The 14,318-nt window shown below is 46.6% G+C and overlaps 3 protein-coding genes and 1 long non-coding RNA gene across 4 annotated transcripts; 2 read left to right on the plus strand and 2 right to left on the minus strand.

Annotated features, from left to right (window-relative positions):
- Positions 1–3,559: 3,559 nt before the first annotated feature.
- On the minus strand, positions 3,560–3,984 carry LOC101986071 (histone H2A type 3). Its single transcript, XM_005349991.3, has one exon. The coding sequence runs from the start codon at positions 3,982–3,984 to the stop codon at positions 3,592–3,594; it is 393 nt and encodes a 130-aa protein (XP_005350048.1). The 3' UTR covers positions 3,560–3,591.
- Positions 3,985–4,280: 296 nt separating this feature from the next.
- LOC101986350 (histone H2B type 3-B) lies at positions 4,281–4,713 on the plus strand. Its single transcript, XM_005349992.3, has one exon. The coding sequence runs from the start codon at positions 4,296–4,298 to the stop codon at positions 4,674–4,676; it is 381 nt and encodes a 126-aa protein (XP_005350049.1). The 5' UTR covers positions 4,281–4,295; the 3' UTR covers positions 4,677–4,713.
- A 3,918-nt stretch (positions 4,714–8,631) lies between these two features.
- LOC101986638 (histone H2B type 3-A) lies at positions 8,632–9,268 on the minus strand. Its single transcript, XM_005349993.3, has one exon. It carries the CDS (start codon positions 9,216–9,218, stop codon positions 8,838–8,840), a length of 381 nt encoding a protein of 126 aa, XP_005350050.1. The 5' UTR covers positions 9,219–9,268; the 3' UTR covers positions 8,632–8,837.
- Positions 9,269–9,940: 672 nt separating this feature from the next.
- LOC113456330 lies at positions 9,941–14,312 on the plus strand. The gene is made up of 3 exons (XR_003377150.1): positions 9,941–10,089; positions 12,170–13,028; positions 13,622–14,312. It is a non-coding gene; the product is annotated as an uncharacterized LOC113456330 (long non-coding RNA).
- The last annotated feature ends 6 nt before the right edge of the window (positions 14,313–14,318 follow it).

Below are 14,318 nucleotides of genomic sequence, written 5' to 3' on the forward strand. Positions count from 1 at the left end.
CTCTCTCTCTCTCTCTCTCTCTCTCTCTCTCTCTCTCTCTCTCTCTCGTCATCTCTTCTGCACATGCAGAGAGCTTTATGAGAATGATTCTTGATCAATCCAGCACAACTACTTACCCTATAATATATCACATTATGTACTAGAAGTTATGTTGACATAATTCAAAGTACCGGGGTTCCTGTGACCAATCCCCCTGTAGACACCAAGGGATACTGTAATGTCCTCTAGGTTCATCCACATGATAACAAATGAAATGCTGCTTTTCAAACCTATGTAGTATTTAATCTGTGTATATGTCATTTTTTTTTCAAGACAGGATTTCTCTGTGTAGCTTTGGAGCCTGTCCTGGAATTTGCTTTGTAGACCAGGCTGGCCTTCAACTCACAGAAATCCGCCTACCTCTGCCTCCCGAGTGCTGGGATTAAAGGCATGTGCCACCACTGCCCAGTGTATATACCGCATTTTGAAGATATATTTGCTCCTATATAGACATCTAGGTTAGTCCCATGTCTTAGCTGTTGACAGCGCCACAAAGAGCATGTCAGTCCATATGTCTATTCCACACACTGATTTCATTTCCTTTGGATAGATGCCCAGGAGCTGGAGAGATGGATCATATACTAGATCTATTTTTAATTTTTTGATGTGGGGGATTATTGGACATGTGGATGAGCCTGCAAAGAAATGGTCCCACAGAGCTGAGACCGAATGTGGGAGGCAGGGCTGGAGGAAAGACTTACACCTAGAAGAGGAACTAGGATGCTGGGGAGCCGGGTGGAGCGCTCCCACTCCCTGCAAACAGTGTCTGCAGCTCTTTCCAGGGCTGGCTCCAGCTGCATGCTTCTGGAACCCTCTATCTCTTTTTCCTGTCTTCAATAAACAGCAGTGCATAGGGACACGTGGAGAGTGTCCTAAAATCACTCTACTACAGGCTTGTGGGTCAGGAAAAGACCTCCATGCTCCCACACAATACACATGTGGGCCGGACCTGCCAAGACGAACTGCCAAGGCCGGTTCAGAGGGGCTGCGGTATCAGGATGTCCATACCTGCTCTTCCACGTGGTCTCTGATGATGGCAGCTCGGGTACCTGAGTTCAACCTCCTCCTACCTGAGCTGGGTCAGTGTTGCTCTAGAAAGCAAGCACAGGAACACATCGGTCTTCCTTCTGGCCCCCGCCCCACTTCCAGGCTTCCATCTCTCCCTCCCTCGCCCCCTCTGTGTGTGTGCATGCACACACGCGCGTGTATGAATGTATGTATATGTATGAGTGCAGGCAAACATGTGCCTCCCGTGTGGAGGTCTGAGGACCATCTCAGGTATTGTTCTCAGGTTCCACCTTGAGGCAGGGTCTCTTTGTTAGCTGCTGTGTATAGCAGGCAAACTGGCCTGGGAGCTCTAGGGATTTTCCTATCTTCCTTAGAAGCACTGGAATTATGGTCAAGTGCTAACCTGGCCCTGCGCTGCCTGGGACCTGGGAATTCATGCTTGCATGGCAAGCTCTTTTACTCCCCCCATCTTGCTGGCCCTTCTCTTTCCATTTGGTACACACTCCGAGTTTCTTCAAACTTAGGTGAGATTTACAAGATATGATGAACCACTTTCATGTGAGCAGTTGAGGGACATCTGGTACATTTGTTGTGACCATCACCTGTCTTCTTCCACAACCACACGAGGAAGTTCTGTTCTCTCCCCTCCCGGCTCCTGTGTCTATTGGTGGAACATGCCTGTTCTGGACACTGAGGTCCAGTCATGTGCATGAATCAGCGCTTCATTCCCTCCCGTCGACTAGCACTCCGTTATGCGGACAAACCCGTCTTGCGGATCTGTTCATCAGCTGATGGATATTTGGGCTCCTCTTTTTAGCTTGGATAAATGATACTATCGCTGCATCTGTGTAGCTTCTGCTAGATATCTATTTCCATTTTATTGGGCATATACCCTAGGCATGGCCATGTGGTGTTGAATCCAGTGAACATTCTCTTTTCAAGGCAGCTGCTGCTGGTACTTTACATTTCTGGAAATGGTAATCCAGAGGACTAGATTTTGAGGCCAGGGTTGTTTCAGTCCAACTTTCTGTAATATTATAGACACATCGAGAATCTGTGCTCTCTTGGTATTCACTGGTCACATAACCCTGAGCAGTAGACAAGCCACATCTTTGTATTATATTTTCCCTAATGGAAAATTAAATATTCCTTTTGGATGGTGGTTGTGCATTTGACAGGAAGCCTTGGAAGTGGGAGATGAGAAGCTAATTCAGTACATCTTTCTCCACAATGCTTCCATGACACCATTAAATAGTAACATCCAACTCCTAAGTTTAACTGCCACTCAAGAGATTAAGAAACTACAATAATCTATGAATACACACAAACTAAAGCTAGAACTGAAGATTCTCACTAAAAACATAAGGGGAAGATCTCAAGGTCCAACCCTTGGGCGTTGGTTTACTGAAACCACCCAATAGCAGACTGTACAATCTATATGCAGTTTTTGTCTATTGTGTGGTTCAGACTCACAGTTGAATACATTGCTTATTCTTGGGCAAACAGGTTTTTGAGATGTTGATATTTTATACAGATTTGTGATTACAGACGGTGTCTGGAGAGTCCAGGCTTGAATAGACCCAGTTTTGGTAGGGTATATATAATGAGCATTATATAATTGTCTTGCTGTCCTGTATTGCCAACATTTAAAGAGAGTAGCACAGTTAACAGGAAAGGGGACACATGTTGAACTCGGTGGCATTTTAACCAATTGTCATAACTCATTTAATCCCCTTTAACCCTCACTTTTCCCACTGGTAGTGATTTTATCTGTCCCACCATTCTTTATTCTGCCCGTAGAAATCAAAATCCTCTCTAAAAACTCCCATTTTACTTGATGTGATGCTAATCATGGTCTCCTTTAAACTTTACTATTGGACATTGTTGCACTCTCAAACCTAGTTTTACCAAAACCGACTAATTATTTTGTTTTTCAAGGTTAAGCTACTTAAGTGGGTAAGATTGATCAGTTCCAAACGCCTGCTAGACCACCATCATGGCCATCTATCTGTAATACTACCACATATATAGGGCAGCACTGACCTGTGTCGCTCCAGTCCGACAATTTCGAGTTGTTCGCTTTACAAAACAAAAAAAAAAAAAGAAAAAAAAATCCCTGACACTTTTGGAAAGCTCAACGTGATTAGACCCTAACTCGAGTGGACTTACGTTTCAGTAGAACCGGAAACATTAGAGACACCAGTTTCTAACCTACCAGTGCCTAATGCTAACTCCAGCCAAACCAAGTGTCCCAAGGTTCAAGCACGAACCTTAACGGAAATCGAGTGTTTAACACGAGTGGTGGGGGACAAACCGCGGGGGCCTCCAGACCCTAGGCCAACTGCAGATGGAAGCCGTTGGCCTGAGCGGTCACCACCCCAGGCGCCGCGCGGAGATGCACAAACGCATGGAAGGAACCGGGAGACCCAGCCCTGGTCAGTACCAGGCGGTAACAGGCTCAGTGTACAGCTCTTTTTGAGGTTGTGGGTGGCTCTGAAAAGAGCCTTTGGTGTCCGTTAAGTAGCACTAGGGACCAGAAGGGCCTCACTTGCCCTTGGCCTTATGGTGGCTTTCGGTCTTCTTGGGCAGCAGCACCGCCTGAATGTTGGGCAGGACGCCGCCCTGCGCGATGGTCACACGGCCCAGCAGCTTGTTGAGCTCCTCGTCGTTGCGGATGGCCAACTGCAGGTGGCGCGGGATGATGCGCGTCTTCTTGTTGTCGCGGGCCGCGTTACCAGCCAGCTCCAGGATCTCGGCAGTCAGGTACTCCAGCACCGCTGCCAGGTACACCGGGGCGCCGGCACCCACCCGCTCCGAGTAGTTGCCCTTACGAAGAAGGCGGTGCACACGGCCCACAGGAAATTGCAGACCGGCCCGGGAGGAGCGGGACTTAGCTTTTGCGCGAGCTTTGCCGCCCTGCTTGCCACGACCAGACATCTCCAACTGATAACCAAAAGAGTAAAACGAACCAACGAGAAAGCTAGCGGCTAACGACTCCGTAAGAGCCAACAAGCCCTTATATATGATCAGGAGGGAGGCTATACTGCGCCTTTCTATTGGGTAGCAGCGTAAGCCAATCGGAAAAGGAACACGGCAAGCCTAATTTGCATATCCCTTGCTCTGCGATGACGTAATGTGCAGTTGTAGTCAATCAAAAGCGAGCACTGTTGATCCTTCATTTAAATACGAGGCGTACAAATAGAGTTGGTGCAGCGGGCGTACGTGTCTCTCCACAGTAGCTAGCCAATATGCCTGATCCGTCCAAGTCCACTCCGGCCCCCAAAAAGGGGTCCAAGAAAGCCGTTACCAAGGCGCAGAAAAAGGACGGCAAAAAACGCAAACGGGGCCGCAAGGAAAGCTACTCCATCTATGTGTACAAGGTGCTGAAGCAGGTGCACCCCGACACTGGCATCTCGTCTAAGGCCATGGGCATCATGAACTCGTTCGTCAACGATATTTTCGAGCGCATCGCCAGCGAGGCCTCCCGCCTGGCGCATTACAACAAGCGTTCGACCATCACGTCCCGCGAGGTGCAGACGGCCGTGCGTCTGCTGCTGCCCGGGGAACTGGCCAAGCACGCTGTGTCCGAGGGCACCAAGGCTGTCACCAAGTACACGAGCTCCAAGTGAGGCGCTGCGCGGGCGTCCTCAATCCAAAGGCTCTTTTCAGAGCCACCCATACAGTCGTTAAAAGGGTCTTGAACACGGTGTGTGGAGGCATTGATGGTTGTCACGCACCTGATAGGACTGGGTACGAGCAAGAGAGATGTGTTTGGAGTGAGGAATGTAGGGCTGCAGCTGCTCTGCTCTTCCTAAGAGTGGGATGTGGACGATGGCCACAGGAGAAGGCAAGGGGCGTGAGTCCCCTCCCCAAGTCTTCCCCAGGTGGGCGAGGTCACAAGAATAATAGGACTCTGGGTACCGCGCGTCCTGGGTGGCCTCTGATCTGCGTTCCCTTAGAACGTTTCCTGGAATAAACAGGCGTCTTATCCCCTGGATATGACCATTCTGGCATTATAAATATCCAATAGATCCTACCCTAGCGGTTTGCTGGAACCGAGGTTGAAAAGGCATGGCGACACCCTGAATGACTGTGTGCAGGAGCTGGATCTAGCCAGCTGCAGCAGCCAGCAGGGTTAGTGGTTCGGGGATGGAAGGATTTGGGAAAGAATCCTGTTGTTTTGAGCAAATGAATTGCTGCCCTGAGCTGCTTTATTTTCTGTAAAGCATTGGTATCAGAATTTTCCACACTCAGCATTTTTTTTCTTCTTTTCGGAGAATGCCGTTTTGGTCTGGCAGGAAATCTTACCTGTGGAAAGAACACAGTTTTCCTTGGTTTGCCTTTTATTTATGGAGAGAGGATTCATGATAATTACTTGAACCGTTATAAGATATATTGACAGTCTTATCGCCGTCTCTAGCACAGAATAATAGATATGTTTGGACAGATGTTAAGGGGCAGTCGCCGGGAGATGTCTCCACTGGAATTTCCTTCAGTAGCTGTGCCGCCTCCCCCTTTCCACATAAAAAGGATTTTTTGACAACTTCAAACGTTTTAAAGTTAGCATCTTAAGTATTTTTTTAAAAATACTAAGTCAATTAGCTGCCAAGATGAAAATGACAACATAGGACTTTTGTTTTTAATTAGTCTTAAATACCGTTAGAACATTAACACGAGTCAGGTCAAAGTAAACCAAGTTCTTTAACAGATATTTCAGATGATTTTCTCTGAGAATTTGTCTTATCTTTCTTGTGCCTCAAATTCTGCCAACAGCAATTATATGTATATTACATTTTACCAATTGCTGGTCTCCAGAGTTTTCTATTGAAGTTTAAACATGCCAACCAAATTATCTCCGTGTTTAAAGAGGTACACCAGGAAAGCAGACAATTGTTTAAGAAGCCGAGTCTTCCGCTGAGGCTTGATGGGAGGAGGGGTTGGGTGGGAGACTATACTCTGGACCTCTAGTATGTTAGCCAAGTCTCTACCACTGAGATGCCACTCAGCCCTCTTCCTTCCCCCTGCCTGGGTTGTTTATTCAGATCCATTCATGGGTACAAGTAGTTAGTGTGTAGTATATAGCATTATTTTCATTTGACATCTTTTTATAAAAAGATATAAGTAAGTACGCATTAATAGAAGCCTTGTCATAACCCTTGACCCAGTACATTTCGTCTTTAGTTACAGTTGAAAACATAAACCATGTTCCATCATCATAGGGGAAACCACGGTGTCTTGTGTCTGCTGTCTCTTACACACACACACACACACACACACACACACACACACACACACACACCAGTGTGTCAGTGTCATTATGTAGGCCTTGTTGGTCTAGAACTCACTATATAGACCAGGCTGTCCCAGAACTCAGAGATCTGCCTGCCTGCACCTCCCTGGTGCTGGGATTAAAGGCATTCACCACCATGGACCCATGCCAGTATTCTTAATCGTCCAAAATAGAGGATTTGGAAGCCAGATGTGGTGTTGTCGACTTGAAATGGCAGCAGCTAGGAGGAGCAGGAGCAGAGGCAGGGGAATATTTGTATGCTCAACACCAGTGTGGTCTGCATATCAGGTTCCAGGCTATTCAGAGATACACAGTGAGACTGTCACCAAACAAAACACGAACAGGATATATATATATATATATATATATATATATATATATATACACACACACACACATATATATATATGTATATATATATAAAGAGGCTGAATACAATCCTCTGTGAACTGATGCCAAGTGATTGTCAAGGCTTCTGACACTTTTGCTATCCTGAGGAAGTATTCCATTACAGACCTGGATGGCCGGGCCCTGGAGTCAACTACCCATTTTTAAATTTTAGCTATGAATGTTTTCCATGCATTTATGTGTACCACATGCGTGCAGAAGTCAGAAAGGGGGTCAGATCACTTGGAACTAGCATTATTGATGGCTGTCAGCCATTAATGACCCAGTTATTGTGGGTGCTAGGAATTGAACTCAGATCCTTTGCAAGAGCTATTCTTGATCCTGGGCCATTTCTCCAGCCCCAAGTTTTAAAGGAATATTTGCAGCTGCTTCGTCTAGGTCTGGGATAACATACGGTTTCAATAAACTGTAACCTTTGTCTCCAGGAGAAAGATGAGCCTGGCAGATGAACCTAAACATTTTTAGTACAAAAGATAGAATCAGCGAGCAAATCTAGCACACAATCACAATTTCCAAGTATGGTTCTATAACAATACATTTATAGTTGTTGGTAATACAATGGTTTAATTTTTAATTTTTTTTCCTGACAAAAATTGGAAGTTGAGAATAAGCTGCCCAGGTGTGTTACTTTGGCAGCTACAGCTCAGAATGGGGAAGATTTGTCCTTCTGTAGGCTATGAATATTAAGGAGGTGACAAAGACTGTGGAAAACTGTGCTGTTGAGATTTTGTAATATAGAAAATGGAGAACAATTAACTATGTACAAAATTCCACTGAACAATTGGAAAGTGTAGCAGTGTACAGCAAATATGTGAGAATTTGTAATAGCAATGAAGACAATGCAAATAATGTGTTTTCTGGATCTGGAATACTTAATGTTAGTGAGGTTGGAGGGGGAATGAGGAATCTGCAGGCGTGCAGTCTGAGATAATGACGAAACTGCCATTCCCCAGTCTCAGCTAGATGCTCAAGATAAACTTGCTAATTATTAGGGAACAAACTAGGAATTTCGAGCAAGGGAAAAAGCTGTCTCTTTAAGAAGAAGTTACCGACAGAAAGACTCGCCTTTCCTGTGAGACAGTGAGAGGTTGAATGTTGACAAATGAGCGCCTGTCACTGGAGGTGGTGCGAGGAGAAAGACGCCATTGTCCACCCGAGAAACCAACATGCAGTCGGAACCAGGGGCAACCAGGAGCTCATGGAAGATGGGCTTCTCCCACATACAATGAACCTCTCATATTGGAATTTTAGGGGGACAGTAGTTTGGACTGTTCTTGCACTTAGTCATTAATGCAGACATAAATTGAGCAGAGCACATATAGGGTTATTATTATTTTTTTGCTGTTGTTTTAAAGGCACCGATTTCCTTTATTTAAAAGGACGTTTCACCATTTACTAGAGTTGTGTTAATGTATACAGACATTTTTATGATTTACATTCATGTGCACACACACATATGTATACATTGAGATGAAACAAAAGAACATTTCATCGTTTAAATACATGCACGGATAAAATGTCAGAATTTTCCCTGGCCAGATTTTGGCTTAGTGGTAAGCGTTGGTGAGCAAGGGGCTGTGCATAGCATTTTTAGGCGTTTCGAGTAAAATACCACAGAAGACCTGTTTAAACTGTTTTTGTCTGCAAGAGCTCTAAGGGTCTAATCCTGGCAAGGGGAGGAAGGAAGCAAAGGGATGGAGGAAGATGGCTCCGAAAGCATCAGTCACGAAAGCACAACAACCTGAGCCTCAACACGGCATTCCGCTGGACATAGGGGAGGCGGATGGATAGGGTGAAAAGATGAGGAGAGACCCCGCTGCTGACGCCCCCACCCCAACCTCGCAGTCCACCCCAAAATGCCCCCGGAAGCCATCCACTTAACTACGTTTTCTGTGGCCAAAATTCAATCAAATCAATTTCTTTATTAATGTATCTTTATAAAGAAGGCATGTATTACCTTCGTGTCCCAATGTCCAGTACAATCCCCATCCCAAAGTACATCAAATGAATGACACAGGTAGCACGCTCCTTTTTTGAGATTGGAAGGTGGCTCTGAAAAGAGCCTTTGGGTTGGGGACGCCCGCGCAGCGCCTCACTTGGAGCTCGTGTACTTGGTGACAGCCTTGGTGCCCTCGGACACAGCGTGCTTGGCCAGTTCCCCGGGCAGCAGCAGACGCACGGCCGTCTGCACCTCGCGGGACGTGATGGTCGAACGCTTGTTGTAATGCGCCAGGCGGGAGGCCTCGCTGGCGATGCGCTCGAAAATATCGTTGACGAACGAGTTCATGATGCCCATGGCCTTAGACGAGATGCCAGTGTCGGGGTGCACCTGCTTCAGCACCTTGTACACATAGATGGAGTAGCTCTCCTTGCGGCCCCGTTTGCGTTTTTTGCCGTCCTTTTTCTGCGCCTTGGTAATGGCTTTTTTGGAACCCTTCTTGGGGGCTGGAGTGGAGCGGGAAGGCTCCGGCATCCTGCTGCACTGGCTGCACCAAGACGAACAGAGAGACGGCGGAGGCAGGGTTATTTGTCATCCTTATATTTAAATGAGGGCTCCAAAGCAGTATCATCTGATTGGACAAACCTAAAATGTTGTAACTAGGAGACACGAGTTCTTTTTTCTTATTGGACAGTATTGTAACCAATCCGAAAGTGCGTTGACTGAGCCGGCTCAGTGTCTCATCTTTGTCTGAACCCTTTGTTTTAGCTAGGAAGATTTAGCTTCTCTGGCAGTTGTGGCTGTGGCTGTAGGGACAATGCTGCAGGATCCGATTCTCGTTGAGCCAAATCACCGGCCATTTGTTTCTCATTAAAAACGAGGGAGAAGCTTATTGCCTGCTTAGTTGGAGGAGGAAATGACAGCTTCCGACTGCCATTTATCACATCATCGTCCCCCTCCAGGGGAAACAAAAGCAAAAACACATTTCTATAAGAATCCTTGAGCAAAGTTCAACAGTTCACAGGAAATCAGAAAACATACTAATGTAGTTTGTGTGTGTGGCAGGGTAGATTTTCATGGAGAAGGGGTTTTTGGGACGTCCATAATGCCAGGAGCTGGAGCGAAGGCTGGTGTAACCTTATTGATGGGTTCCGTATTTACAGGACGCAGCAGGTTATAGAAGTTACGCCTCTCATAACGGTTTGTGCGCACGCACCTAAACACACACGCACACACACACGGTGCTGAGAGAAAAATAAAAAGGCTGTATGTTTACATCGTTCACATTTCAGCATCACTTGGAGAGCTGGCTTTAGAACTCCCTGCCTCATACACACTGGGTCATCATCTGCACACTACAGTTGAGGAATCCCGGTCTGAAGGCCAATTACCTGCCATACCTGGGGTAAGTAATCTACTTCGTTCGCACCTCCATTTCTTCATGTGATGGTGGCATAATGCCTCTTGGATGTGGTGAGTTCATATGGGTGAGCAGCCTGGAAAGGGGTCCTGCACAAGCTAGTGCCTAATTCCTGTGAGCTTCTTTTACATCAACACACATCCTTTCTCTCTCCCACCAAAACACAGAGCGAACTGTAATTCCTCGTGCAGAGATGTGGCTGTTTTTCCAGTGCCTACAGGGCGAAAGACAACATGGCATCCATCAGACGCCCAGCCAATGCTTGGTGAAAGAACAGACCTGGAAGCCCATTCAGCTGGCTGCTGGGGCATTGGGTGTCTTGATATTGGAAGACTTCAGGGGTAGGGAGCCGTGTTTTAGTTATCAGCATGAGAAAAAAGTAATTTTGTAAAAAAAAAAAAAATCACCTAGAGCCTAGAGGTGATGGTACACGCCTTTAATCCCTGCACTCAGGAGGCAGAAGGAAGTGGATCTTTCAGTTCGATGCTAGCCTGGTCTGCAGAACAAGTTCCAGGACAGCCAGAGCTGCACACAGAAGCCCTGTCTTGAAAAACAAAAACAAACAAAAATCACTTAGGGAAAAATATATTTTGAGTGTTAACCCTCCTATACACACAATGTAAATGAACCTTGGGTTAAAATTACTTGCAGCTACCAAGAGTCAAAAGGTGAATATTAGAAATATCTATATAAACTAGAGAACATTTACAAATTGTTTAAGGATAGGAATAGGAAAGAGAATCTTGAAGAATAACTACTGCTCTTGATGTATCATGCTAATACCAAACAGATGCTCATTAATACAAGGACAAATGTTTCACCGACTGAGATTCTGGTGGGTGAAGCTGCATAGTTCAAGCAAGAACACTGCCATACACAAAGGAGGAAAGCTGGGAATATGTACCACAATTTTCTACAGTGTGCCAGAAAGACCACTGTCCATTGCAGTCTCCCAAAATGACAACCATGCTTGCAAGCAAAAATCAACATTCGCTTTCATAGATAGCATGTGTAAAAAAAATGTAGAAGTGATGAGGCCCCACCGCAGATGTTAAGATGCATAGTAAAATAAATCACAGCTACTTTTACAGTGGGGTTTGTTATCGTCAAGACAAGGCCTCAGGAAGCTCATCCAGCCCTGAATTCTTGATGGCCTTACTGTTATCTCCAGCGGGTTAAGATAACAGCTATCACAGCTGGCTCATTGCATTGTCTTATGGCTATTTAATGACAAGTGAAAATAATATTAAACCAAACTTACTAAGAACAACTGCATGAAGTGCTCCTCCCCGTGACATCAACATCTTGGTCCCTTTCAGTCCCCCTAGGCAGTGTGCTGCTGATAGACGAAACCCTCTCTCTCTCTCTCTCTCTCTCTCTCTCTCTCTCTCTCTCTCTCTCCCTCTGAGACCACATTGCAGTGGAGACTCACCTATGGTGGCTGATCCTGAATGAAAGATCTTCCTGTTTTCCAGTTCATTTACTGTTATAAAAACATACCCAATGGGTCTGGTATGGTGTAAAATATCAAAGTTGTGAGAGTGACAATAACTCCTGTCAATCTTCACAGACTGCGGGGAGCTGTGGAGGGGCAGAGCTGAGAGGCTGGGAGGGAAAGGTGGCTTACTGTCAAATGGCAGAGTATTCCATCACAAGACTCTAGAACCACGAGCTTTTAAACTCACAGAAATGCTAAAGTCTCTCTAAGGGACTGGGGGTCATAGGTTAGTTAGATACAGTCTGAGTTTAATATTAATATGCCTCAGGGCCCAGCAACACATGTGCAGACACACACACACACACACACACATGCACATACACACGTGTGCGCACATGTAAACACTCATTACTTCTTATATGGATATCTTCCCAACAAGTGCCTGTCCAATCCCAGACTGCTACCCCTTTTGCTTATTGGTAAATTTGGTCAAAGATTATCGTTTAAAAATATCTTACACATTCCTTCTCATTTGTGTCTTTTGTTTGCTTCTTTCGTTTTGTGTTTTCGAGACACGGTTTCTTGTAAACGTAGGAATGGCATTTAGGCATCTTTTGTCCTCTGCAGTTTCCAGCTGGCATCCTTCGGACAAAGGCCTTCCCACCGTTACCCTGACTCCAATGACATCTCTGGTGCGGTGGGGGCCGCGGCGCTGAAGAGTCCTTTGGTTAAGGGCGCTGTTTTCTCCTATGTGAGGAGGTAAGCTGGCCTGTTCCTTGCCTGTTTGCTGAAGGGCCTTCTGTGGACCATTACTCCTTATATCAGCAAAAGAAAAAGTGAATTATCGACGATGGGAGCTATTGAGGCAAATCTTGGCAACCAATCCACTCAGCTTGAGAAAAGTCGGGCTACCATCTGAGAGCCGCGTTGTACCCTACGTTTTGTGTCTTTGTGCACCAGACTAGCTGCTCCAGCCGCGTGGGCTCTGGCGAAATTTTCTTCGATGTAAGTGACCACCTCCTCCTGGCGCCCTTAAGTAATTCATGCTTCTCCACCTGAGCACAGTAGTTAACCGTCTTAGGGACTGCCGAAAGGGAACTGTTTACTCGACCCGACTCGGACTTTATAAGAGTATTTCCTCAAGACCGGTGGCGTTCGCGCAGAAAGAAGGGGCAGGAGGAGGGGTAGAGGAGCCGCGGTGGCTCTACAGAACTGCTGGGAGTGGGGTGGGGCGAGGGAGCCGGACCTGGAGACGGGTGAGAGAATCAGGAAGAAAGGCAGCCTTAAGTGAGCTGCAGGTCACATCCCCGACCTTCCCCAGGAAACACCAGCGCCTGCCCGGCCCCAGCTTCCCTACCCACCCTCACCCGGCTCCCAGAGCACACTTATCCAAGGAAAATCATCGTAATGTCTGAGAACAAGGGAGAAAATATGAAGGTACAAACGCTCACGAAATACAGCAAATTCCTCACCAGGAGGCGAGGAGGTAAGCTGGCCTGCTCTGAAGGCCTTAGCCGAGCCTCGGAATAAAGGGCCGTTTAGGAAAGGCGGTGGAGCTGCAAACAGGCGATGCAGCTCTCGACCCTTGTCGTTAGGAGAGTGCATTGAGTGCAACCATTGAAATCCATTGAAATCGTCCTGGGCCTCTGGCTGGGTTTTTTTTTTTTTTTTTTTTTTTTTTTTTTTGTAACCTGCCGCCCCTGGCTCTGTCTCACCCTATGATGGTGCTCTGAACGCCTTTATTCTGGAGAATTCCCACAGCTAGAAGGCTGTCAGCAGATGCAGCTCTTCAGCTTTGGGAATCCAGATAAGCTTTTCTCTATAAATTATGCAGCCTATGGTATTCAGTCACAGCTGCACAAAACAATGGACAATCCCCCAGCTGCCCTGGGAGCCTCCATCTTGCCGGGGTAGTCTCCTTGCAGTCCTTGCGGGTTTGATTTCTCAGTCACTTCTCTCCACTGTCACAGGGCACCAAGCACTCCACCCATGTCCCAATCCTGCAGTCAAGGTGCTTTGCTAGTCCCCACTTGGGCTTTGCCTCCTTAGCTTAGACAAGAATTTTACTTTTTAATTCAGGCACGGAAGTGCCAACAGAGCAGAAGACACGGGGAAAGCTGTCAGAAGCGAAACTGGAGCTGGTCTTTGTGGTCAGGACAGGGTCTCCTCTAGCCCTGACATGACCATGGGTCATCATGGAGTAGACACGCTGTGGACACCTGAAGGACGAACGACTCTAGATTTGCAGTATCGGTAATGGGGCTGTTATATTCCCTCATAGGAAGGAGGATAATTGCATAACCTCCTTGGGGTTCCTACTGGAGTAAACAGGGAGTGGAAGGCTGGCTGGAGGCGGGGACACCCATGATGGAGCTCTCCTGAGTTATCATCCATGCTGAGTTGGAACTTTTTGATAACTGCGGATTCACCCATGATCCTCTACGTAACCCCTTCCCAAGACCTGTCAGTAATTCCAGTAAACTTATTGGCTCACTAATGTGAACCTGGAGGAATTATTTCTTCTATATTGTTGTGTCTTGATTGGACAGATAGACATTTCTTCACATCCTGGGAAGTCACACCATGCCTTTGTTCAGCCCTAACCAAAAATATATAATTGTGGAGCAGGTGTGCCAGGTGAGGACTATCTCAAAAGACTCCACCAGGAGGACAGCCCTGCAGAGAGGGTCCTGCCACCACACAGAGGGTCCTGCCACCACACAGAGGGTCCTGCCGCCACACAGAGGGTCCTGCCATCACACAGAGGGTCCTGCCA

This window comes from Microtus ochrogaster, chromosome 7 (genome assembly GCF_000317375.1).
Source record: "Microtus ochrogaster isolate Prairie Vole_2 chromosome 7, MicOch1.0, whole genome shotgun sequence".
NCBI lineage: Eukaryota > Metazoa > Chordata > Mammalia > Rodentia > Cricetidae > Microtus > Microtus ochrogaster.